Raw genomic sequence first — 27,222 nt, 5'->3', positions numbered from 1 at the left:
GCCTGGGGTACTTTTAGATAGTTCGGTACCGTTAGTTTTAGCATTGTCATGTTTTAGATTATTTAGCCTTCTTGTACACTTAGCTTAGTTACTGTACAATTAGTTATCATATTCACTGTTAGCTAGAATATTCCTGCCTTGGTTTAGTAATATCATGTTTTAGTAGTTTAGTTATCCTGTACCTTGTTAGCATTGTCATGTTTAGCTTAGTTATCTTGTCATGTTCTGTAACTCTGTCTGTAATTTTGTTCTTGTGTTGTAAAGCACTTTGAGTAGCCTTGTGCTGAAAAGTGCTATATAAATAAATGTACCTACCTACCTACCTACCTTTGTTTAAAACTTTATCATCTGTCTGCAAAATATCTTAAAACCCACTGAACAAATTTTAATAAAACTTTCAGGAAACAATCCCTGGATATAACTCCAGATTAGGTTATTTTTTAGAGCTAATCCAGTTCAAAATGGCTGCCAGCCTAATTTAGAAAATACAAAAAATACAAATACACAAAAATAATCAGTCAGTTTTACAGATATTGAGCTAAAATTTGGTGAGACACATACTCCAAGTATTATTTACTGTGCAAGAGCTTTGCTTAAAACTCAGTCATGTTAATCATTTTAATTAACCTTTCAGAAAGGGATTATTGGATGCACATCTACAACTGATTACCTTCTGCAGTCAGTCCAATTTAAGATGGCCACCACAGTTAACTAACATTAGCAAACAAAACTGCCTATAAGTTTGTGAATTTTACAGATATTAAGTTAAAATTTGAAACTATAGTAGCTGAGGGTCATAACACTTAATCTGTGTGTTATTGCATGAGATTACACTGTTTTTAAGGTTTGACATAAATGGCTACATTTTCTCAACATGAGATAATCTTAGTTTGAAACTGCAAGGAATATTAGGCTATTAATCAAACATACATTTATATTATATCTTAAAGTAGCATTTTTATAGGTGCGATACGCTTCAGTTTATAGAACGTAATGTATTGTTGTGGCTGATTGTTTAAATCCCCATCATTGGATCAGCATTTAGCCAGCCTATAAGTGAGCACTGCCTGAAACTAGTCAGCAATTTCACATAATTGCAAAGTTCCTCTTCAGTCACTCGGCGGAGCTTGGGAAATGGTGATCAAGAGGAGTCAAAGACATCTGTGCATCACAGAAACCAAACAAAACAAATGACGCATGATTGCGCACGCAAGCCAAAGCATATTTCTTATGCTCCAATTTCTCCTGATTAAGATGCGTTTAAGCTAATGTCAAAACATTTCACTGGAAAATCTCCATAGAACATTAGCATTTGTCTTTAATTATCACGCTGCCTGTAATTAGGTACATTTAAATCCGCGATGAGCTCGGTCTGAAAGCTGAGCAGTGGCGCTGGAGGCAGCTGTGAGGACAGAATGCTACATTAATGAGCCAGACCAGGTTAAACATACGACAGCGTTTGTCTGTGCAGTTTCCCAATGTTTACATAACTATTTGCTTATAAATCAGACGAACCTGTGAGTAAATAATGTATTATGGATGTGTGTATTCCTGAGTGTGGTGATCCATGAATTTGTGATTATGTCAGGAGTGCAATGAATTATAAATGTGGGTGGATGTGCCAGAGCTAAAGCTTAAGATACATCTGTGTTGGTTCACTTCGACATGAAAAAAAGTTTTCCCTCTGAAAGAAGTGGAATGACACTCATATCTTTATTTTAAACTGCTGTGTAATCAACTTTTCAGCATTATTATAATTATTATTATTTTATTTAATCACTGATTTTAAAAGGTACATTCTTACAGCACCAAAAAAACAAAACAAAAACACTTTATTATGGATGTTATTGCCCACTGCTGAAGGCAGAGCAAAATAGTTTTTGCTTGTTTGTTTGTTAGCAAAGTTTCTCATGAACCACAGATCGAATTTTAATGAAACTTTCAGAAAGTAGTCTTTAGGTGAACATCTGCAACCCAATTCAAGATGGCCGCTACAGCCAGCTGACTTCAGAAAACACAATAACGTCTAACTCAACCAAATTTACAGATATTGAGCTAAATTTGGTGTAATAATAGTAGCTGAGAGTTGCATGAGATTGCATATTATTATTTTCAAGATTTATTCAAAATGGTTATAACTCCATCTTTTCTCAACACGAAATGATCTTAGGATGGGGCATTTATTATTTTCAGTTTTTATGTTTGTGAATTCCATGTTTGATAATGTAATCACTTTATTTTCACCTAAAAGGTGTCTAATGATATCATAGATTTAATAACATTTAACAATTTAATCAGAAAATTACCCACATTTCATGATTATTGACATATTTCAACAAAAATTAAGAAAAAAGCCTGCATTCTGATTCTTCCTTTAATGAACTCAAATTGCTTCATAAATAAATTTGCAGCTGATATGTTGTCTTGTGCGAATAGTCTTGAATCACTGTGTCTCACAGCCTTAAAAGTCAGACTGTTATAGGTGATCTCACCAACATGCCGCAGTGTCGGAAACACGCGATTTCAAATTCCATCTCAGGTGCGAAGCAGCCGAGTCTGAGGCGATCTGGTTCGGTGAGCTAAATTCCCATCACGATTTAGGATGATAAGTTCACTGAGGAGGGATTTATGTTTGCTGTGACTGTCCAAAGCAAAACTTAGAAAACAGAGCTTAAGAAAACCAGAGTTTGCAGCCAGGACCATCTTATGTTGAGAAGTGACAGACTTGTAGCCGTTTTGGTCGAACCTTGAAAGTTAGCGACTACTCAGCTACTACCACAGCAACATTTAGCTCAGCATCTGTAAAACTGACAGAGTTAAAGCCATTTCTATGTTTTCTAATGTTGATTAGCTGAGATGGCCATCTTGAATCAGTTAATTCTAAAAGCTAATCAGCTGCTGCTGTAAATCTAAGTATTATTTTCTAAAATGTCTAATTAAAATCCATCCAGTAATTCAGGAGAAATTTTGCTAACAGACTAACAGTGTTGACTCCGACAGCTAATGCTGATGTTTTCAGCAAATATCTCTCTTTGCTGCACTTGTAAATGATTCTCAGCTGCTATCACCCCAAATCCTTGCACAATATGTGCAAAGTTGATTCAGTTCTAGCTATTTTTGTGTTTTCTAAGTCAGTTGGCTGTGGTAGCCATCTTGAATTGGGTTGGCTTCAAAGATTAATCAGTTGTAGATGTACATCTACTGTTTGTTTTGTTTTTTTGTTAAAATTCATCCAGTGGTCCATGAGATATTTTGGAAACAGAAACACAAACACAGACTCAAGCCATTCAGCAGCCAGTGCTTAATATGAGAGGCTGCTGTAAAATGTTGGCATTAGTTATTTACTTTCTACTGTTAAGGTTAGAATCTGTTTCATAAAAAAGTAAGCAGAAAAAAGGACAAAAAGAGAGAAAGTGACAAACTCAGTCACAACATCCTAATAAAAATGCAGCTCACACTCACGCCTGCTGCTCACAAAGTCCTGTTTCATGTCGGTTTATGTAACTGTGGCATCGCGGTTTTAAAAATGGGAAAGTAGCTTCCAAATTATGTGTTTACAGAAAAACAACACAGAGATGGTGAATAGAGAGCCACACAGCCCTTGAAAGCTAAAAGCACCACCGACTCCTTTCACCTGTCTTTCACACTTAGGAATAGGTCTGCAATTTATTGATTTTTCTTTCTTTTGCCAACCTTCAGTGGCCAACAGTGGTATTCCACCTGCTTCAACAAGTTAAAGCAATTTATTATATCAGAGGAAACTTCAAATTGAAACTGACTTAGTCTTTCAAACCCACAAGGCCTCAAATTGCAGTGAGAGACTGTTGTTTTCTTTCACTGTTTAGTCTAGCCATCATTATCACACTAATTCACAGAAATGCTGTGCTTTTTTTTCTGGCTTGAGCTGCTGCTTCAAGCTCTGCAATTTCTAAATACATTTTGTGAAGCCAAAATAAGATGCTTTTTTTTTACACTTCCTAACCAGATAAAGCTAATAAAGATAATATAAATTAAAGGCCTAGCATTCCTTGAAGGGATGCATATTGCCCACCACCTTTCATGACAGAGTTTAGACTAAGGTCATCGTATGTAGCTATTTTAGTCAAACCTTGAAAATAATGTTTTTAATTAATCTAACTATTTATACAGCACCTTTCATAGAACAAAGTGAAATGCAAAGTGCTTTACACATGATTTAAACACCATCACCATTCAGTGGCATACAATATAATCACTCCTTGATGTAAAGATGCATATTTTGAAAATTCAAAAAAAGTTAAAAAAAAAACAAAAAAACAACTGGACTTTTATTCTGTAGTTGAAGACGTTTCGCTTCTCATCCGAGGAGGTGAAACATAAGAATAGAAGTCCAGTTGTTTTTTTGTTTTTTAACCTGTTTTGAATTTACCATTGCTTGGATGACTGAGACTCTACACCAGCATATTTTGAAAACAAAATGTAAAATAATATTTTGAATTTCAGACTCATCAGTGAGAAAACGGCTCAAATGTAGGTAGAACTGATACCAATGGGATAGATTTTGGTTAAAAGGGACTGGAATGGACAATTATGTATACCCCTGTAACAAAATGATGAAAACTTTTGATTGATTTATGATCTTCACCTCCCTGATACTGTTCTCGTCTGCAGCCACGTGTCAAAACCGATCCCAGCTTGGACCGAAGATTAGGGATGCCTGGCGTGTCGGCGGTCATGTGTGAGACTTGAAGCGCGCCGCAGCTGTTACAGGGCGGCACGTACAATTAGAAGAGCCACAAAAGAATCTGAAAGAATCACCAAACAGGCATCAACTGGTGCATATCAGCTTATTTTATGTTTCACAGAGTTTGGCCAGGAGGCTTAAGCATTACTCTGGAGAAATTTATTTATGTTGAACTGTTGATGGTGCACCTCATTACTGTAGCTCGGGTGCCTCTCTTAGGACTGATTACGGATTAAGCACATTTGTGAGTGCCAGCACGTAGATCCTGCAGCTCTCTTGTATTATTATCTACACAGGGCCCATTCATCTATAGCTTACTGTATAAGAATGCAAAGCACCACAGTGCCTGCCAGTTCTGTGGAAAAAAAAAAGAAATCCTCAAAAACTAGTCCCACCATTTCACTGCCTTCCACACCAATTCCCCACTGGTTCAGTGACATCCATTTCATCTCTTTTTCTCAAATGTTAATAGGTGAAAGTGGAAAAACTCAAATCTTTCATGTGGCTGCTGGCCATACTCTTTATTTTTTCATCTCTAATGATGTCTGATGTTCTCAGCAGCAGAGGATGTGCAACATGCTGAGAGTGTGACACACATAGAACTGCTAAATTTGAATGTATCTGTAATGAGTCAGAGATGGCAGTATCTTCCCAAAGATCTGCTTTGGGAACAACTTGTTCAGATGTTGCTGAAAGACACAAGGTAAAAAATATATTTTCTGTCTCCTGGACTGTTTGGGGACTTTCAGAGTTTGGGCTGCGCTCTGAAACCTATTTGTGTGTAAAGCGTATTCGGCGCATAAACAGAAAACTTGGCTCAAAGTTGACTTTTCTTCGAATTATCCAAATTGCATTTTGTTAAACTGTGACTGTGCGGCGCTGACCTACACTCACGCAGCCAGTGGTCACGCCACGCTGTTCCCTGCTGAGCCGAAAAACAACCTGTGATGGTCCAAAGCAGCGGATCCATCAGCATATATTAATACCAGGAGGAGAAGCTTGTCTATCTTGTTTTATGTCGATGAGTGGATCACTGTGAAACGGAGCTCCTTCATCAGCCCGAGTTCTCCACACCCTGCTGCTTTCTGGATCATTCAGTCTCAAGTGTACACACACACACACACAACTTCTGCTGCATCTCTTTTGTTTTCTTCTCACACAGACAGACAGTGCAAATGTTAGCTATATATTCCTTTTTCAGCCATACAGATGCAGTATTCTAGCAGACAGCGATACATGCAAACTCCTCTTATTTAGCTCTGAACTCTCCACCGATCTGCTGTGGAAAACGAGACTCGGCTCATGCTGCTTTTGGTCTGACAGCCCCATTAGGCTCTGACAACCATGAGAAACTCAAAACTTTGTTCATTACTTACTTAATTTGTTTTGTTTCTTTATGAAAAACGTTCACTAAATTACCAGCTCGCAGATGGAACTACAAACAGAAATGCTTCGTAAAGTGAGACCTGCTGAAAACTTAACATCCTGGCTGTGAGGTTGGATGGAGGACTCAAATCCAGGCAGATATTTAAACTCTTTATTTCCAAAAAATATATATATTAAAGAAAGAACTGAACATGAGCTAACAACGAACAAACTTTAAAACAATACTTCAGGTTTTTTGAAGTCAAGAGTTACCACCGACACAAAATAAACTCCTTAAAAGAAGAGAAACTGATCATTAAACATCATGTATTTCCTTTAGATGAAAAGAATTGTGCTAGTTATCGATTTCATCTGATTTTATTCATGACGTAATCAAACAGCTCAGGTCTTAAATGTTGCACAAAAAGCAAAAAACAAATAAGCTGTCAAGAATCAACTCTGTCCCTTGTTCTGTTTAAATAATCTGTTTTATGTCTCAAATCATTGCTTTTAATTTCCACACACCTCAAACGCTGTACACACCTACTTCTGATGCTTTTATCACTCTGTGGTCAAAGAGGTGTATTATTGAATAAGCATGTTATTCATTTCTTTATTTTTTTGTCAGTTTGGGAATGGATTTTCAATTCTATCAGACTTAAGAATCTTTTTCCCAACCTTTTATATAATTCAAGTCTTTTAGCACGCTACGCTTTATCACCCAGTAAGAAAAGCCACAGATGTGAGAAGAACTCCTTGTCTTAATGAGAGGGGTTTAATTTGTGTGAGATATATTTCTCACTATTGTCCTTTCAAAAAGCTTCTGAAGTGGGATTTAAATTTTCTTAAATTTTCTGAACAATATCTTCAGTAACTTACTGAGTTTAGCCGTCACAGCAGATTGAGTATTTCTATTCTGACATTTTTTATTTGCTCTGGTTAAAACTCTAATCTGAGCGCACTGTTCCTGTAAATTAAATGCTGTCTGATCTTATATTCAAGATTTTTTTTTTTTAATTACAGGCATTGTAATTTTGAAACAGTCACTTAACCTTGTTGCTAATATTCTGGTGAAGTAAGATCTTGTCCTTTGAGTAAAAATGAGATAAAACTCTGCCACTGAGAAAGTTTATTTTTATTGTAATGACAGTTGTAATGTTCTTGTTGAGGACCTTGAAAACATGTTTTTTTAAACCTGTTTTTTTCCCAAATGAAGATTTTCTAAATGCGTCTGATTTCTGTGTGCTGCTGCATCAGTGTCATGTTGAATTAACAGTTTTTCTAAAGGACTGAAATGTTGTTGCTACTGAAAGTTTTCCAGCATTCTAACATCACTTAGCAGGGTTTCATTGATGTAATGTAGCGCCAGTCCACTGAAGATCATCTTAAATGTCATTTCAGGGCGCCTTATAGAGGAGAAATACAACAAAATCCTTTGGAATAAGCACTTAGCAACTGTCCTGACTGTAAACAGTCTCACCAGCAGTGTTTTTACCAGACAAATACACCGAACATGACTCACTCAGCTGCTAAACACTGTGGACACTTTGGCAGCTAAAAAGCCAAACATTTAACACCAAGGGTGATGGAGTCCAGAGGAAGAACTGCATGTAGAGGACGCAAACGAGGCTGCAAATGGATGCTAATGTTGAGAGCTATCTGTTGGATGAGTCAAAAAGTAATTGTTGCTTGTCTCATAATAATATGCCAGTAATTTGTTTACAGGTTGGTGTTCTGGCCCCAAGTGAATAAAAAATCAATCAGTTCAGCCATTATCCACAATGTTTGGCTGATGTCATAGCTGAAGCTGTGCCAAGTCCTGTTTGTTCCTGTCCTATGGCAAAATTTTCACTCCTTATGGGCAGTTCTTACCTGACTTGGGTCAGCATTAAAAAAAAAAGTACAGTCTTTAAACACTTTGCCTTTGCCCCTATGATTTTAGCTCTGTCTAGTTTAGCTTTTTTTTTGCTGTGATGTAATGACATTTGTGTATGGAGTGTTCATACTGGGTATAAAAATTACTCTCCATTTCGTTTAACATCAGGTCACCAGCAAACGTTATCCTTTCCCATTTGTTATGGTCGGTCTGTCTTTGATAGCTTCAGTGATGAGAATCCCCCAAAATCACAGGAGATTTCTTGATCAAAGACTTAGCTCAGTCGTTTGAAAAATCCAAATCCTGCACCAACGATGTGTGTTAAAAACAGCGCACTTTGCTTCCCTCTCTCTCTCTCGTTCAGGTGAGCACCTCCGTGTCTGTCCTCAGGGATACACCTGCTGCACATCCGAGATGGAGGACAAACTCAACCAGCAGAGCAAATCACAGTTTGAGCGTATGGTCGAGGAGAGCAGCCTCAACATGAGGACAACGTTTATCTCCAGACATAAAAAGTTTGATGGTAAGTTGAGACATTTTTATCTGTCTGCCATTAGTTTGAAATAGATTATTGGTATCTCAGACACTTCCACTCTTAGCTGAATGTACATAAGACGAGTACTTTTCACGGCTAATGGCTTGATTAATAATTACTGATGTTTGTTATCATTCCTCACTACTGGAGGTGAAGGTGGAGCGATAATGTTTTTGCCTGTCTGTCTGTGTTCATTTGTACTGTTTGCAAAATATCTTGTGGATCTCTGAACAGATTTTAATGAAACTTGCAGAAAAGAATCACTAGATGTACATCTAAAACTGAAGAATGTTTGGAGTCAACCCGATTCAAGACAGTTAAGTGATCTTAGCAAACAGAAAAATAGATAAAACTGTCGGTTTTTTCAGACATCGAGCTAAAACAAGGTGTGGTAGTAGCTGAGACTGATCCCCAACTTATACTGATTGAACAGTATTTGTGTTTACAACTTTGTCATAAACTATTAGAATCAAGTCTTTTTTATCCGTTGGTAATTTATTGTATTAACAACCATATTGCAGGAACTTGAAAATGGCTGCCACTGCCAACTGACCTTAGAAAACACAAAAAGACTATAACTCAGCCAATTTTGCAGATATTAAGCTACAATTTGGTGTGGCCGTAGCTAAGCATAATCCCCAACACATACTTTGAGTGCAATACATTGTACACCATCTTTGCTTAAAACCTTGTTGGAGTCAACTCTGATTGTCTGTTAGCAAAATGTCTCATGAGCCACTGAATGGATATAGCATGCAATAATGGTATTTTGAAGGTTTAACCAAAAAAGCTATTACTAACCACATCAGATGATCTTAGTCTAAAATTCTGGCATGAAATGTGGTGGGCTATATGTTTGCTCAATGAATGCTAGGCCTTTAATTGGTGCAGGAGAAGAATTATTTTGTGGATACATTTTTTTAGAATTCTTTCATTTTTTTTACTCTTTTACCATCAATCTCTGAGCCACTTTGCCAGCCATTATATTTGCTCCTTCACAATCATGGTGCAATTTCATGACTGACCGACTATCAAAAAAGGCAAAGGCCACAAACAAGTCCAATGTGTGTATGCGTGATTTCTCTTAAAATAATCACAATGAATTTATTCAGAGTGCAACTGTGGATAAATGGGTTTTTGTGATGCAAAGATGTTATGATTTGGACTCTAAATCATCCTTGTGAAAGCACAAAATCAGGAAACTGTCCTCAAGTTTAATAAAAGACAAATTTAGAGTCATTGAATTTAGATGGACGTTGGTTGGGAAAAAAAAAATCAATGGTCAGTGGCTGATAAGTGGATTTTAGTGAGTGGCTGTGACCTGTCAGAGTATATGAGCAGGATATCAGACAGTGTAACCTGAACCAATCTGTAGTCGAGTCCGAGAGATTGTGGAAAAATAAGCGAAGCAGGCAGGCAGATAGATCAGGCTTAGTGCGAGGCTACTGGTAATCAATGAACTTTACTGTGCAGAAACTAACCACGGAGAGCATATGTGTGCTAGAAGCTGCTAATCAGACAAGTAAAGTCACCATAGTATATTTTAGATGGATTAACAATTAATGACCAGATGAAACTGGTTTGTCCAGCACATCCTGCAGATGATAGATAACATTGAGAGTGGAACATTTTGAGGCCAGGTAATTCCTTTAATAAAAGGCAAGGGCATTACTGTGACAAAAAAAAAGGAAACTTTAATCAGGGAATGCTGGTTTTGTGAAATGGTGTGCTGGGTCACAAACAGTATTCATTTTGGTGGTACAGGTCAGACTAACATGTCAGAATGGCATGACCTAAGGTTTTGCAGGAAACCATTGTCCAAAGTTTCACGATGAGCCCGTCAGATTGTCTTTGCCATCATTTTCTCTGGTAAAATGAACACACATGGGACCCTAATTAATAGGCTTCAAGATTCGGTTGGGATCTCTGGAACTGTTCTGCAGTGAATCATTTCATACCTTTTTAACAGGAGTTTCCATGTCCATATAAATCAGATCATGTCAGATTCTATTGATCTGTCACGTTTGGTTCCACAGGGCTCTGTTTTTGGTTGAATCATGTTTCTAATATACATGCTCCCTCTTATAATTAATAATAACTTCCATGATATCTTTTGTCGCTTTAATGCTGATGCTCTTCCCAGGTTCTTTAAATTGTCAGAATTACTTAGAAATTATGAAATTTAAAAAAAAACTATTTTCAGACAGAATGATTGATTATTGCCCCAAACAGCATGGTTCATCTGATCAGTCAACAAATTGGTCATTTCAACTATGCCGTTCAGTTTCAAACAGTTGGTCTCTCAACATGAACTAGAGGTCTTTGCTTTTATTTTATTTCTTGTCATTGAGATTATCATAATGCACTTTTTTACCTTTTTTTAACAAAAAAACCATTGATTGTTTCCAGCTGGTCCAAAATTTTGCAGTGATCCTCATAAAGAAATCAGACAGAAGAGCCTGTATGACCTGTGAATTTTATAATTCATTTTAAAATCTTGGTTTTAACTACTCAGCTCTATGCATGTATTAATGTATTGTCTGGAGTTTTCATAAAAACTTATTACAACTTCAAGGCTTATGGTGAGAGGACGGTTTCAATGTTTAAATTAGAATTCACATGATATTCTTTCTGACTATGTTTAATGTCACTAATGTCACTGATAAGACTTCACAACAGACAAAAATCATTTAGGATTCCTCTTCTGTGTGAGGGAGCTCTAATGAGTGAAGAACCTTGTAGCACCACTGTATCGCTGCATGTCGACTGAATACAAATGTTAGCATAAATTGTGTTTTTCTCACTTGAACTAAGTTTCAGCTCCGTTTTAATTAAGTTGCACACACGAACACAGGTTGCAAAAAATAGAAAAATACAATTAAATGCAGAACCAGATTTCAAACGTGTGTAATTTACTGTGAGCGGCAGGACACATGGTGCTTAACAGTACAAAGGCTTCGGAGTTGATTGTGCAGGCCTTCCGCACTTCAAATAAAGAAATAAAAACAAACAAAAACCCCAAATAAATAAAACATCATGCTAATAGTGTATTCAAATGCAGTGCAGTTGTGTGTACGGCTGTTTGTCCTGAACAGAATAAAGTTGGATAAACAGACTTTGTAAAATTAATGAAAAAAATTTATAGCCTTGTTTACAGATACAAAGCATTTTTTAATATGTATGTAAAATAAAGAGAAAGCTATTTTTCTTTGTACCATAAAGATGACTAAAGATGTTGTCTTTGGATGAACAAAAAAACAGGAAATGCCAAGATTTTTTTCTTTTCTTGTTTTGCTTTTCTCAGGGAATGAATGAATTCTCTAAAAGAAAAGGAACCTTTTCTTTTGTAAAATATATATAATTGATAGCTATAGGTTATGAAAGATGTGCCAGACTGAATTGGGTAAAATAAAAAAGTAAAAAGGTTAGAGTGTATTTCAAATTTATGTGCAAATTTATCTTCACCGTACGACCGAATCACCATGCGTCTTAACATCACATCCCTTCTTCTTGCTTTAAGCTTCAGCCACCTCGTGGGGTTTGAATCATCCAATATAAATTTGACATGTTCTCATTTCTGTCCCCAGTTATTTATAGGCCCCTATTATGAAAACCTTAACTTACTTTTTGATTACTGACTGCTTCCCCTGAAGGCTTGTGGGTTTTGATGCATTATTGAGCAATCCTGAAGCTATAAATGACTGTTGCACACTAGCATTAAGGCCTGGGTATTCTGAAAGTCCAATCGGCTGGTTGAGGGCTCTTTCAACTTATCTCTCAGCATGCCTTAAGCTCAGCCAAAGAGACTCAGAATCCCTTTGTATTCAAGTCCAATTTATACATAGTTCAGAAAAAAAATTACAACCAACATTGCATTGATGGAAACATTCTTGTGACTCAGTCCAGTGACACTCCCAACAAGTTTTTGATGGTATTTTTCTAAAAGTATGTTCTGCAATAACTCAGAAGGTGCCCAAAGATGGTCTAAATTAAGGGAAAGAAATGCAATAAATATTTTCAATGCTTATATGAATGTGAGAGAGAAATCTGTTGACACTGAAATAAAGAGACTGTCTGACTGCAAAGTTACATCACGTCTGTTAAAGAACAACTGCAGTGGATGAACCAGGATAAACGATTTCTCATGCTCTGTCAAGTCATTAGAAAGTAAAAAAACCTGGAGTGTTTTGTTGCCAAGAGCTGTTTTGTTGTTGTTGTTTTTCTGTGATTTACATTTCTGTGTCTATATTGAGTATTAAGACTTGTTAGATTTAATTTATGAACATTTTTATGACTTTTTTAGATACCTAAACCAAGTGTTGTGCTAGTAAAAATTCAATTTTACTCAGTAATTAATCACAAATTAATATTTATTTGGTTTTATTTTGTAATTTGTAAAACTTGTATTTGAAAAAATATATATTTTTTAAGAAAACATGCCTCTTATCAACCCAGTTTCACTGGTTGGATCCTTCTCCTTTAAAAAAGTCATCCTGTGGGTAATTTGGTTGTGGTGTAGTTTTGGGAAGTCAGTGTATCATTGGGTGATGGACAGCAGACATTTTGACAGATGTGAAAAGAACCGTATCAGCAAGGGGCGAGGCTGCAGACTAACTGCATCCTGACATTCATGCTCCCTATAACCACCACAGAAAAAACTTAGAAATGTCAAAATGTATGAGTGTTTTTGCTCAGATCTTTCCCGTACAGTTTCCTTCTCTGGAGGTTATGAAGCTCACTCCCATAGAGTGCTGGCAGAGCCATCCATGCAAGCGCTCCCACAGGGTGTCTGCATGGCTTTATGTGGGGCATAAAGTTTCAGCTTTGACAGTCAGTGCATGAAACTTCATTTTTTTTAAATTAGGCTTAAAGCTAAAGTGGAAAAAGCTAGCACTTTATTGCTATCAGGTCCTGCCAAACGACGGCAGAAAATATCTTAATTTCCAACTCTGTTTACAGTAATTTTTCATTCTCTAAAAGAACATCATTTATTGCCACAACAATGAGGTGGAATCAGTTCAAGTATATCATTGATAAACCAAATGTTCTCACCTTCTCTCCTTGTTGGGAATTGAAGCCTCAAAATGGAAACTGCCATGTTGTTTTTTTTGGAACCAGAGTCGTCGCACTAAGAACGTGGCGCTTTAAGTCTCGCCTTTGTGTACAACACTGGATCTGGCCCATACAAGCAATAATAATGCATTTAAGCCAGAATCCCACTCGTATACCGGCTTGTCAGGTGACCTTTCTGTGATGGTCATTTCTGCATGAAGGCCCTTCTCAGCAGAGAGCGCCTGCTGTGAAACAGATGTGGCAGGGTTTGTGTTGAAAAAGTGATACTAGCATTACAGGTCTGCTGCAAGCGCACAGACTGGGACATGTTCAAATTAGCTGCAAATATTAACCAATACATTAATGCCAGCATATCCAGAGGTGCTTGAAGAGTCTATGTCATCAAGATCATCACCTCACTGGAAACCATTGATAAAAAACAAAAAGCGTTTGTAGCTCACTGAAAGCAAAGAATGTTGCTTTCAAGACTGAAGAGATGATGGCACTCAGAACAGCAAGAGCCAACCTGAAACATGCCATAAAAGTGGCAAAACAGTATTTTTACTTCCTGTGCTGGGTGATGAGAGTACACCTCTTCCTGCAATCCTCTCCACTTTTACAGAGGTGCTGAGAGCATCTTGACAGGCTTCTTTTCTCTCTGGTGTCGGACTGGAAAGCTACACAGAAAAGTACAGCGTGGAGGATCATTGGGACTTCACTCTCACATTAAGGAGATTCTACAAAAGTGCAGCTTGACCACAGCTTTCAACATCATCAGGAAATCTGCTCAGTCCAGTCATGAAACGTTTCCTTCACATACCTATGATTTGAAGTTTCACGCTATTCACTGCAGAAGCCCCAACCTCTGCAGCAATCTTTTCCTTCTTGTAATTATTTTCTTGACCTTCTGAAAGCCTCTTGTGTAACTTTCATGTTATCATTTTGTCTTTGTGATGCTGAGGAGTTAAACACATCTTGCTTCATTCTGTTGACCTCATGTCAGGGTGCAAAGCAGCACAAAAAAATTAACATTCTGGACTTCGAATTATTGACAAACTTTCTGGCAGCAACAAAAGTAATGCTAATAAGTCATAGTCTCAGAGTCCAGACAGTTTTGTAACATATTCTTTGTCCTTGACTCTTTTCTCATCACAATTCACAGATAATGATTTTTTAATGCAGCCTTTTACACTCTGCAGAGGAAAGTCATATAAAAGTGGATGTTAAACCACCATTAAAAGGCCATGACTGCTGCTTTTATTTTGGTTTTCCAAGCTATGACCAACTGCTTTGCTCAAGAATCTCAACACTTGGTTCCCCATAAGTCAGTGTTTTTGAAGTGGTTTTCTGAGTACTGAATAAATCATTTTCTGTCTCAAAATTTATAAAAACATAACAAAGAACTTAAAACATAAGACCTGTTGTGACTTAAAGCTTGTGATTCATGGACCCTTAACATGACAAATTAATTTTACTGTTTCTTTGGCTTTGATGCAACAGTTATACTGACAGTAAATCATTGCTTTCAGCATCTAATCTGGTCCACATATATTATGTGTCAATACTTGTAGCATCATGTTGAAGGGATTTCAGCTTGTAAACTGCTCACTTTGAGTCCTCCTGCAAAATATTTGGTACAGTCAGAAATCAGACCTGATCTTTAAGTGATTCTTTCTCATTTTTGGTAGCCTGACTATCTGTTTAGCAATGTTGCTGTGCTACATCGATATTCAGTTTATGGGTCTCTTTCTTTCTGTCTGTTGAAACTCCTAAGTCATTGTTTCAATAGTCCTGTTCTTAATACATCAAATTAGGTCTAAACCATAATGCTTTCACCACCTTGTTTCAATTAGAGTAAGCATTTTGCATTTAAATGCAATCTGTTTTCCAAATACAATTCTTGTAATTTCAGGGGTTTGCTCATGTGAACTCTGGCAAACTTGTTTCTTTTGGAAAGCAGATCATTTTTCGTTGTAACCCTCTCACGTAAAATTCAAATGGATCATTTTGTTCTGGATTTGGTTTAAACTCATTAAAGATATTTTTAATCAAAAAAACAACATTTTCAACCTGATGAGCTTTAGTAACTTTTTACAAATCTTGTCTATGTGTGACAAAATGCTAATCTACAAACTCTAAATGACCTTCAAACATTGAACTCCTTTTCCTCGATAAAGACATGACCAACTAAGGTATTTTGTTTTAATTACTTGATTAAGTTATTCAGAATTACTTGTAGGCTTTGCTGCTTCTGGTCATATTTATACTGAAAGCTAGACATTTTTCAAAAGTTCATAAAATCACAGGCATCACTTCTGAAAACAATTAATCAATGTTTTAATGTGTAAGAGGTGAACACCCAAAATGAGTTGGACTCATCTGCATCTGTTACCTTTTTGTTTGGTGTCCTTGTTAAACTGTAGATGCTCATTAATACAGTTTGGTCTCAAGTCTTTCCTCTCACAAGACTTCAGCTAGAGATTAGTGTGTATGGTTGGTTGACTCGAGTCTGAGCTGAGCAGCTTCTTCGGTTGACAGAGTTCTTTGATCCTGCCTCTGTAGAGCGTCTCTGCTCCACATTGAAAATGGCAGTGCCCCCCATTCCCTTCAACAATAACTTATTCACACCAAATCTAACCCTAGACTGACTCAAATACAACACGCCGTTCTCTCTAATCTGTCTTTTGTACAAGCCAGAAACTCCTACTGGACTCTGTAAGCCAGCAGACATAAAATAAAAACAGAGCTCTACTTTCATAAATGTGCGTTTTGTTGTCTTAAACATACCAACTAATAGTTTATGCTTTGTTTTTTTCAGTATAGCATAAAAATAATCCATATTTTCTGGCAGATAGTGACTCACAAAAGATTTGACAAAGCTTTTACTCAAAAGATTTTCAGAGACTTATGTTAATTGGTTGATTAAGTTAAGTCATTTGTGATAAGATTCACTCTGACGTTTTATGCATAAATTGCAGAAAGTAGGAGCAAAATATTTACTGCCATTGACAACACATTGGTTGTCTGCATGAATCCATGGCCTCTTTAAAGAAATGTGAGGGAAAAACAAAGCTTTGAAGAGAAACCCTGAAAGAAGAGTCAGAGGGAGAGATGCACTTCAGAATCAACCTCATTAAACCAAACAGAGGGAAAGATGGGGATTTGTAGAGCAGCATGTTGGTACTTATCTAAAATGGACTAAAGGAAATTTACTTTAAAAACAAACACATTTTGTCTTTGTATGCCAAAAATGGAATAAGTATTAGAAACCTTTCATTGGTTTTTACTACTCTGCGTGTGCTTGGTGCATCAAATTTGTTCTGTTCTTTTTTATTCAAGTAGCAAATCCTGCAGCTTTAGGTTTCTGAGTGGTGTTGTAGTTCACCAGGCCAAGAGCTCATAAAGCAGTATTTATATAAATAAAAGTAGCAATTCATTCAGGCTCAACCAGACTTCTTTTTTTTTTTAACCACTGTAGTCAAATAGTTTTTACATAACGTAGAGATAGACGGTGGGTCGGTTCAGGAAATGAAACCAATATTTATGCTTTAGCTCTAAATGGAACCCTAAACAAACAAATACTCTGTATACTCTGTAATACTCAATAGCCATAAAAAATGCTTCTTTTAGAATGGCAAGAAAACTAAAAAGGTTTTGCTTGTTATCAGTTTCCTGTAAGGATGAAGGTTGAGTATAAAAAGACTACACTCTTTTCCTCATCTTGCCCTCTGCAGACTGTAGCGCCTTCATGCTTTTAGGTTTTTGTCCAACCTGCTTTTGTTCAACGCATAATGTTGGCAGCCAGGTGTTTTTTTCATGAGGTTCATCAGATTTAAGTCAGTTTCTTCTGACAATTGGGGGGAAAGATCCTAAAGAATAAATGCTCTTACTTGGGAAAATTGCCTAAAAAGCCTTCTTATCCAAGGCCAGTGCTGTTCTCCTACTGTACACAAAATCTCTTCTAATCTACCAACTTCCCCAGACATTGCAAGCTCTGATTCTTTACATTTATTATTCATGTTTGATGTTCATTGAAGTACTTACCAAGTAAAATTTTTGAAAATGCCCACAATTCAGTGATGACATCAAATGGTTACTTCAAAAGGGGATCTCAAAGGTCCTCATTACACTGTACTCAGCCCACTTCATCACTGAAGATATTACTGGAAATATAGCCACTGCTTTTGTCATTTAAAGTGTTGTGACGTATAAGAAAAGTAAACGATTAGTTCACTTAAAAGTTTGGAAACTCGTCAATAAAACCCTCACTTAACAAGCTTCACTTGTTCTGGTTCTTCAGGTTTGATTGATAGCTTAGACTTATTTAATTACTCCATGCAAACTCCACTGTTGCATTCTTGATTCTGTGAACTGATTTTTTATTCCCATTATCTTTTGTGCATAATATAATAACCAGCATTATTAATTTATACTGTGAATAAATTGAATAAAGGGGGTTACACGTGATACACAGTGCAACTTCTGATGAGTTTTGGCCTATTTTAGGAATTATATTCTAAAAAAAGTTTGGGCTAGCTAGCTTTCAACTTAGGAAAAGTGGGCTTAGAGTTTATTGGAATTTTATTATTTATTTAGTATTGAATTAGTTTAAAAATTGTAACATGCACAAATTTATTCTACACAGTTTATTTTTTAAAGTTGCTTTAGAATATATGGTTTTAAGATTAACTTTTCATTTGATTTATTGTTTATTTGTAAAGGGACAAGTGTTAACTACTAATAAATAGTACACATCATTGCATTTATAGCCAAGCCTAATCTGCAGTGCATGTCCCACTAACCGAAAGAGCTGCCATTTTTTTAGTCTCCTCTTATAGTGAAAGTTAAAATAATAAGTAACTGCACTAATAAATGCAAACATGTCATTATCACGTTTGAACTCTAACAGAAGTGCAGGACTGTCAGAGTGCACCACCAAAGGGTTGCATCACTTTGCATAAACTTTATCAGGTCCACACATCAGTATAATATATATTAATTCATATTTTTGAACGTTATGTATTAAATCACCACCAAAGCAAATCTAAGGGTACCAGTCAACAAACTTTGCATGTGCACAACCTGTATGCACAGTACCTAAAGGTAAAATCTCTCTGGGCTGTGACATTCTTAATTTCCTTGAGTCACCGAGGCTCAGTGTCTTGTTGCTTGAATTTTGTGCGTTTTCAAAAAAAATTAAACTCAGCTGGTAATATATTCATTGTGTGTGCCAGCTGAAAAGAAAAAGTGATTAGCTTTCTCTTGACAGGATTTATAACACTAATCATTTTTAATTTTGTTCTACTTTTGCCAATATATTACAGCATTTTTCTACATTTTTACCACCTGTAGATCTGTGGGGTATTCGGGATATCATGAATAGTCAGCAAAGCGATACAACTCTATAGATTGCTCTTAAACTGTCCAGTATTGTGGGTACATATGATTGCCTGTTTCTTATAGGCAAGATATAATACTGGAAACATTTAAAAACCTTTGAACTGCTTTGTATTCGTGCATTTACCTGTTTTCTCTCGTTAATTTGACTTAAACATTATAGACCTTCATCTGCAAATAAACGCAGAAAAATATGAGACTATGGCATTTTGACTTGGACTGCTAGACTTTCGGATAGAGGACGAATTACAGAGGACATGACACAAATGTACAATACAAAAAGTGCACCGCAGGACTTGGTAACCTTCTGATGGTACAAGACCTTCATTACACAAGAGATGACAGTAAATTACATTCAGGGCAGGGCGCTGATGAGGACAGGGCACTGACACCATTGATTTAACCCCTACAGATGAAACCTCTTTGACAGTTGCATGTCCATTTCTAATGAAATCTAAAACCATGTGGACACGCAGTTCCTGGAAGAGTTCATAAATAAATAACCTCTGTTTTGGTGTTCCTGTGTTATACTAAGTGAATGTCGGGAAGACTGCAATTCTCCGAGGGCCGGGGGAATGGGGTCTAGCCAACGGTGTTCTAACAGAGAGTTGGTGGCAGGCTCCATCATCTGGCACAAGCTGCAGCCTGGTGTCACTTTTGTACTTCAGGATGGATGGCTCTGCATGGCCTGGATGCTGTTAACTCTGTCCCACCGGTGAGCCTCAAGGAGAGGCTATGAGAGCCATCCCTGTTCACAAGCTGCTATCGCAAAAATGAGGAGGAAATTCACTGGCCTAGCGCAATATGATTCTTCTTTTCAATAAATTTATTGAATTTAAACTTTGTGTCACATATTGAAACACATACACTGTGAAAACTCAGTTACAAAAAAAGCCCATCCTTGGGATATTGAGTTTGCTCAGCCTACAGCTGAGATCGTGCCATCTGCTGAGACAGATGAAAAATATTACCCCCCTCCTGCAAAGGTGCTGATATGCTTCCCTCATAGATCCGCTCTGTTTCTTTCCCTTTTGATTCACATGCATCATTTAAAAATGACTGAATAAGGTGACCAGGAGGCCGGCATAATTTTACTTTAGCGTTCAATTGAGATGTGACAGTGAGTAACTGGTATGTCAGTCGAATCAGTGCAGCAGGAGCAAGTTGAATTCAGGGCAGCATTGCAGATGAAACTTTTTTTTAACCTTCCTGAAATACTTTGCCTTTGCCATGTGTACTCATCTGTTCTAATATTGATATAAAAGTGGTATTTTTTACTCTTTTCCCTTTGTGTGAAAAATCAAAGAAACAAAATTGGACAACCTTTGGGCGTCATTGGAAATCTGCAATATTGCACTTGACTTTTTGGGAATCTGCAGGTAAAACTGCAACTTAGCTGTTGATATTAGGGATAAAAATCACTGCAAAATAAATTCCTTGAAGGAATGAATTTTATTCACTGCCTTTCATGCCTAAAACATCTAAACCATCTTGTGCTGAGAAAGGACAATGTTTTAGCTGTTTTGGCCTTATAAATGATATTATTCACGAGCTCATGCATTATTGAAAGATCTTGCAAGATGTGTTAGTGCTCAGAAAATGTGTTGAGAATGACTCTAAGCTACTACCACAGCAAATTTTAGCTCAATATCTGCAAAGCTGACAATGTTATAGATATTTTTGTGTTGGCTAATGTTAATTAGCTATGGTGGCCATCTGTAATTGGGGTAACTCCCAAAGTTAATCAGTTGTAGGTGTACTTCCAATGATGACTTTCTGAGAAGTTCATTAAAATATATGGAGTGGTTTATAAGTTAATTTGCTAATAGACAGACACAGTTGACTTAAATAGTTAATTGCGGTTTTAAAAACAAATCTCATATGATCAGTTAGTGCTCTGAGTATCTGTTGGGGATCAGTCTCAGCTACTACCACACTCAATTCTTACTCTGTATCTGTAAAACTGCCTGAGTTTCATCCACTGTAGTTTTTGATAAGATCATTTAAGTGTGGCGGCCATCTTGAATGGGAATGACTCCAAACGTTAATCAGTTATAGATGTTCATTAAATAATAACTTCTGAGGGTTTCATTTTTATTTTCGTCCACTGGTTCATGAGATATTTTGCTACCACTTTAGACAAAATGATGATCATTTGAGTCTGACATATTTATGCTTATTTAAAAATACAGAGTTTTATTAAAGGCCGCAGTTCCTTGAAATCTGACAATCACAAAGCTTGTCTGTGTCTTTGCAAAGCTTGGAGTCTCTTCTCATTTGATCTCAAGTAATTGGTATTCAGTAGCTTTTTGATCATGTCTGAAAATGTCTTATAAAACGTGAAAATAACAGCTTGGACCTAAAAGAATCTAGTGTCAAATATTCAAGTTGAGGTGAAATGGTTTTATTGCACTGCAGTGACTTATTAAAACGTGTGGCTGTGTCAGAAGAAATCATTCAAACAAGAATCCCTCTCGTGAACTTGTGAACTTGCCCTTGTTTGTATGCATTATATGGATTTGAACAGTTGCTCTGATGTTGGCTCATTACAGTTTCACTCTTACAGATGCTGTATGCCTTCGTAGGTTTGCAATCTGTTATATCATACACAATAATGTACGACTGACTGCATAATGCAAGTGACATTTCTTACACACAACATTCTCTAAAACCCCTGACTGCGTAAATGAGTTGTGATTGACTTTGACTGTGCAGTGTCCAGTCGTACTCCTGCTTTTCCCTTAATAAAATTTAATTTCAGATTGAAATGACACTGTAACAAGGGCATAAATGAACAATGCACTTTCCTCTCCATTTCTGAGGAACTCTGTACTCTCAGTCAGGCGGAGGAAACGCTCTACAGGATGGATTAGTCTGACAAGGCTCTGCATGGAAGCTTTCATGGGGAGAGGCACTCCAACAGCCAGGTTGAGACAAAGCTGCTTATCCACGGGGTCACACTAAAGTAATGGTGTGTGCAGCCAATTTGCTCTTTGCTATTTAATGACTGTGAATATCATTTAAGGGAGAAAATCACTTAGAGTTTCTGAGCCTTGCTAATTGACTTTTTCAGTGTTGCCCAAAACTGAACTCTTTGTCAGATCTTAGAAGATATCCCAGGGAAAGGTAGATTTTTATAAATAGAATCAGCTGAACTAAAACAGAAAATGTATTTGTACCACAAAGTTTTGAAACAAAATTAGAAAGTTGTTAGCTTTGCATCTAATTTATGGTGAGCATATTTTATTACTTGGTCTTAATTGCACTGTAGGGACTTAAGATAAAAAAGATACATTGTGTATTTGGCACAGTGCTTAAAGTGGGCCGATACTCACAATGCTTCAAAATTTTTGTCTTTGGACTACGGTCAGCCAAAACTTACACCACAGGACATCAGTTGAAAACAGGACATCATGTCCCACTCCACACAGCTCAAATTTAGGAAATTAGGTGATGTTTAACTGCTGGGGAACAACAATTAGTTTAGAAGTTAACCACAAGAAGTCAATTGAAGGTACAGCTGGGCGAGTGTTGGGAATCTGATTAGCGGTATTGAGAACCGTAATATATAGCCTACTGTGTGCACAGAGAGAATAGTTACTGTAAGTAAACAGTAAATCTGTTGACTTCTATTGGTCATCTAAGTCTTGACCAAACAAGATGTGGATGCCCAACATGAGAGTGGAGCCACACATATGGGTACTTGGGCTCTGTCCAGTTCTCCAGCCTCCTTTTTGGGGGAAACAGTCTTTCCATTTTGACTGGCAGTGAATAGAACCCCTAATGTGTTTGATAAGAAAAGTACTTCAAACAAGATTACAGTATGCCTTTGAAGCTTTTAAAGTTCTGAATATTATGACCTATCAAGCAAATAATTATTTGACGTCACTGTCGATCAATGATCACCAGCATCAGGCTGGACAAATGTCCTTTAAGCCGTTTTGATTGGTGGTTTGGAGTACCTGGACTTTTTCCCCTCATTTTGGGCACAGATTTGGCAGCAATGGGTTAGGTAATTTTGTCATCCATCCATCCATCCATCCATCCATAGGGCTCCCTCTACTGGGCAGTGCTGTTTTTATGTCCCTCTGTGCCTAATTGGTGATTTTAATTTGAACAGATGTTTGTGAGCGGGCACGGTCACAATTCCCAACCTGATCAGCTTGATATGCACCTGTTGCAACACAGCAGCTGGGGTAGGTTACACCCCCCAACCACTCCAATAGTGAACAGCTTAAAACTGATGTAAACATAAGTAGATGGGTTAGAAATATTGGTAAATTTACAAGATCGCAATTTAGCACTGAACTCACAGTATTTACTCCAAAACCAAAATGGCTTGCTGTTTTTTTTCCCCAAAAAATCTTTTAAATATATAAAATATAAAGCCCACATTTCACTAACCACTGTGCAGCTGTTTATAGTTCCGTTTGTGTCATGCTAGAAGCAGATAATAGTGACTCAGGTCACCTGTTCAAAGCAGAGATGGCATCAGGCTACAGTGGGATTTAAACCTGATTTCTTCTCACAAGTTTTACATAATGCAGGAGCCTTTAAATAGCCGAAGCATTTATCAGTTGTGAGTGTAGGCATTTGTTCGGCACTCCTGAAACTGTTAATTATAGATCATCTTATATCCCCAATACGATCTGCACTGAGCTGAGATATTCGAATAAAGGGACCAGCGGCAGTCTTGAATTGTCAATATTCTTTGTATGATCAGTCATGGGGCTATAAAAGACCATCAAATGCAGAGTTCAAGTGAGTCGTTAGAAATTACTTATGCATGCATTAGAAACGTCTCAGTGACTTGTATCTTGTGCTAAAAGTAGAGTACTGAGCGGTGTGACCAAAGAGGAATAATTACAGTGTAGGTTCTGCATCAGGCAATATACTTTAAGTGTTGGCACAGGCATGCTGAGTGAGTTTGTAAAAGATTTAATATTTGGTGCCTCTTCAGTATTTTTACGGGTAATTGTTCAGACGTAAGACACTCGAGAATGGTGTTGAAGTGATTATTTTCAGCAGCTGTGAGGCAGAAAAACAATGTCAGAGTTCAACTTCAGAAACTAAATCCTGAAAGATGCTCAGGAATGAAGGAATCCTGTAACAAGTTGTTACAGGAAAACCTTGTGCACAAAAAATGTGCAAACAGCAGATCTATTGGTTAAAACAAAGAAATAATCAGGCCAACAGAAATTTACAAAACTGCAAGAGTGAAAGCCTTTGGACAAGCAGTGGTTATGTTCTCACATCCTGCAGGACTTGTCAAGGTTAATTTCTGGGCATGTGTGGAAGCAGCTTCACGGTTCAGGAGTTTTGCAACATCGTTAATATTTTAGTGATTTGAGAACAAACATTCCTGCTTCCAAATCTAAAATCAGGAAGAACTTACTTTTAACAAACGCACTGAAACAACAAAAAGCCTTGTTTGAACAAAGACCTCTGTAATGAAGAGATAACATTAAGATACAATGAGTTTCTTTAATCTCCTTGAGCTGACAGCGAGCGCACAGCTCTGAGATGGTGTCTTGGAACGAGCTAAGTGTTCAGCAGACAAACAAAGGGGGGTCTTAAACCCACAGCTCTGCAGGTGTGTGTCATATTTTAGAACATTTAGTTATTTTCATGTAAGCTCTTGGTCTTTTTATTGTGCTTCCGGAAACCAGCTCTATTACAAGCTTTAACAATTTGAGCCTCTGTATCTTGTGGAAGGAGGCAAACAGACCATCACCGAGGCAGACAGTCAGGAAAGGTTTTATCTGATGTCTCTGAGTTTAACAGTTCACTACTGTGGAGACAGGTTTGTGTGTTCATAGGTCTTAGCTAATTATTTTACTTACATCAATCGAATAAGAAGAACTATTTGGTTTGACCATTTTCTTTTGGTTTTACTTTGACAAGACATTTTGTACCTTTGATTTTTTTTTAGGTTTTAAGCTTGATACCACAAACAAAGCAGCATTTATATTTAGAGAAACATCCTGTGTAACAAATAAATGCCTGCTTTTCATGGTAGTGGAAGATTAATACATTGCCTGTGTTGTTTATATGTTTATGTGTGTGTAAAGAATTGCCATAAACCAGTCACTTTTTAATGATGTTGAGCTAAGATTTGGTGTTGTAGTAGCTGAGTCTCATCACCAACAAATATTCAGAGAACTAATAGATTGCACAAGAGCTTTGTTGAAAACTTTGGCACAAATTCAAAGTAAACCCATCCATCCCTCATTTTTGACCTGCTTGATCCTGTGCAGTAGAGATGTAAAGTTTAACTGATTTAGTTTCGGGGTTAAATTTAGATGCAATGGTTTATTAAGTATTTGTACCAATGCTGTTTCTGTGTTTAATAATTAAAAGTCAGCAGCAGGTTTGTTTCAACACTCAGGCATCAACCATAACTATAACTCAACTCTTATTCTGGCTGCACTTTCTGCTGTTCAGTTTTATCTTTAGTGACACCTCCAGTTCAAAAGGAGAACTGCAGCAGCAACTGTGCGAACAGCAACAAACACTCTTATAATGTGCTTAAAGCATTGTGAATCAACTAAAAGTTTTTGGGATTTATTTTTTTTTTATGTAGAAAATGTTACTGCTCGATCCTGACTTACTAAAACTGCATTAAACACTTCTGCTGCGGTCAGGTTTAAGCTTTATTTTGTATGCATTATTTGTTAATCGTGAGTCATGTTTTCCGAAAGTGTTTGTGAGTGGCCTTTTTTAATAAAGTAGTAAATCATCAGTCCCAATAACAGACATATGACCATTCCTTTGGTCCGTTGTACTACATTGCATTGAAACTTAATATGTTCAGTGGAACTCCTACTGAATTACATTGTATCATGATTAAAGGCTGATTTGCATCTTGATTAGGGATTGACTTGTATCGTATCATATTGTTTTTTGCTGCCTATGTATCTTTAATGAATTGACTCATTGGCATTGTATGGAGATCACATCACACAACCTGTGAAGGGTTGCAGGGAGCTGGTGCCCATATCTCATCTGGATCCATCCTGAACGGATCAATTCAAAGTGACTGTGAGAAAAACAGAAAGCCATCTAACTGTGAACACTATCATTATAAATACTAGGAACCGTTCTGTGTTGTCTGGATACTCGCTGAGCAAACTGTACCATACCTTACAGTTGGAGCTGTTTGCAACAATTATAGCCGTTTAGCATTTATCCTTTATGTAGTGTTTGAAAATACTTTGAACTGCTTGAAGTCTAAAAGGGATACAGTAGGAGGAAGAAGAAGCTTATATGTCAACTCCATCAATTCAAGATGGAGTATGTTTTTCCCCCTTGTGTCTGTGTGAGAGAAAGCTTGCATAATTGCATTGTGTTTAAAGTCCCCCTGACACATCACAGCCCTATTTGCTTCTGCATGTTTACAAATTTCTTGTAAAAACAGAAGTTACAGGAGGTGACTGTTCCCGAGATTACATTTTATTTGATGCAAATCTTTCATACGCCCATGAGTGCTGAAGAAATCAACATTAATATAGCTAAACTGTTTTTCAGAAAATAGTACAAATTAAAAAGGAAACATCAAAAATACCCCAAGCTGTACATTTTGCACTTCTTGGGAGAAATAGTTGTGCATAAGTGACACAAAATGTAAGACAGATTATTAACATTTAATTATTAAAAAAGATTGCTCTACTTTTTAATTGTTAAGTTTGCAACCGTGTGCAAAAGATGAACACAGAAACTTTCTTTTTCTTGGTAAAAAAACAAGAGTTACAATATTATTCCCTTTTTTTGTACTTTGTCAATTGTATTGATGCATTTTTTTTTCTATTTTTATCCCAGCGTGTCCGTTGAATGATTGGCGAGGAGACATGAAAATATTGTTTTGCGGTGAAGAGAATGAGAAGTGGGTCTGCATGGATGAGATGTAATGCACAAGAAAAATGAAACTCACCAAAGGTTAAACAGGCCAAAGAAATGTCATCAAAATGCCACTTAAACAAGATTTGGCCTTTTGGATTCTTTCATCGCATCAAAGTTTGTGCCAGACGTGCACCTTGAATATGAGTCAAAAATCAGGCTGGCCCTCTGAAAAGGTCGATCAAGATTTCCTTTGAAATTAACCTGGACCTGAAGATAAAAATAAACACATTTTATGCATCACAAAGCCTATTAATTTGCAAATAAATACGCATTAAACTGTTCTTCTGGTAATGAAAAATACATTTTTTTTCCCATAACTTACAAAAACTGCCAATCATTACACTTTTATAAGAAATGTTTTGAACTTGTTTATTA

At 36.9% G+C, this 27,222-nt stretch overlaps 1 protein-coding gene across 2 annotated transcripts in view; it reads left to right on the top strand.

Moving 5' to 3' along the window:
• Positions 1-27,222, top strand: part of gpc6a (glypican 6a) — a 149,711-nt gene that overhangs the window by 24,214 nt on the left and 98,275 nt on the right. For both annotated transcript variants that reach the window (XM_017405206.3, XM_017405200.3), the window contains exon 2: positions 8,329-8,487. In XM_017405206.3, the coding sequence (XP_017260695.1) occupies positions 8,329-8,487 (159 nt within the window). The remainder of the gene's footprint in view (positions 1-8,328; positions 8,488-27,222) is intronic.

The sequence above is a fragment of the Kryptolebias marmoratus genome, linkage group LG15 (assembly GCF_001649575.2).
Source record: "Kryptolebias marmoratus isolate JLee-2015 linkage group LG15, ASM164957v2, whole genome shotgun sequence".
Taxonomy (NCBI): Eukaryota; Metazoa; Chordata; class Actinopteri; order Cyprinodontiformes; family Rivulidae; genus Kryptolebias; species Kryptolebias marmoratus.
The sequence above is the reverse complement of the archived record's forward strand: the minus strand, read 5'-3'. Positions and strand labels throughout refer to the sequence as shown.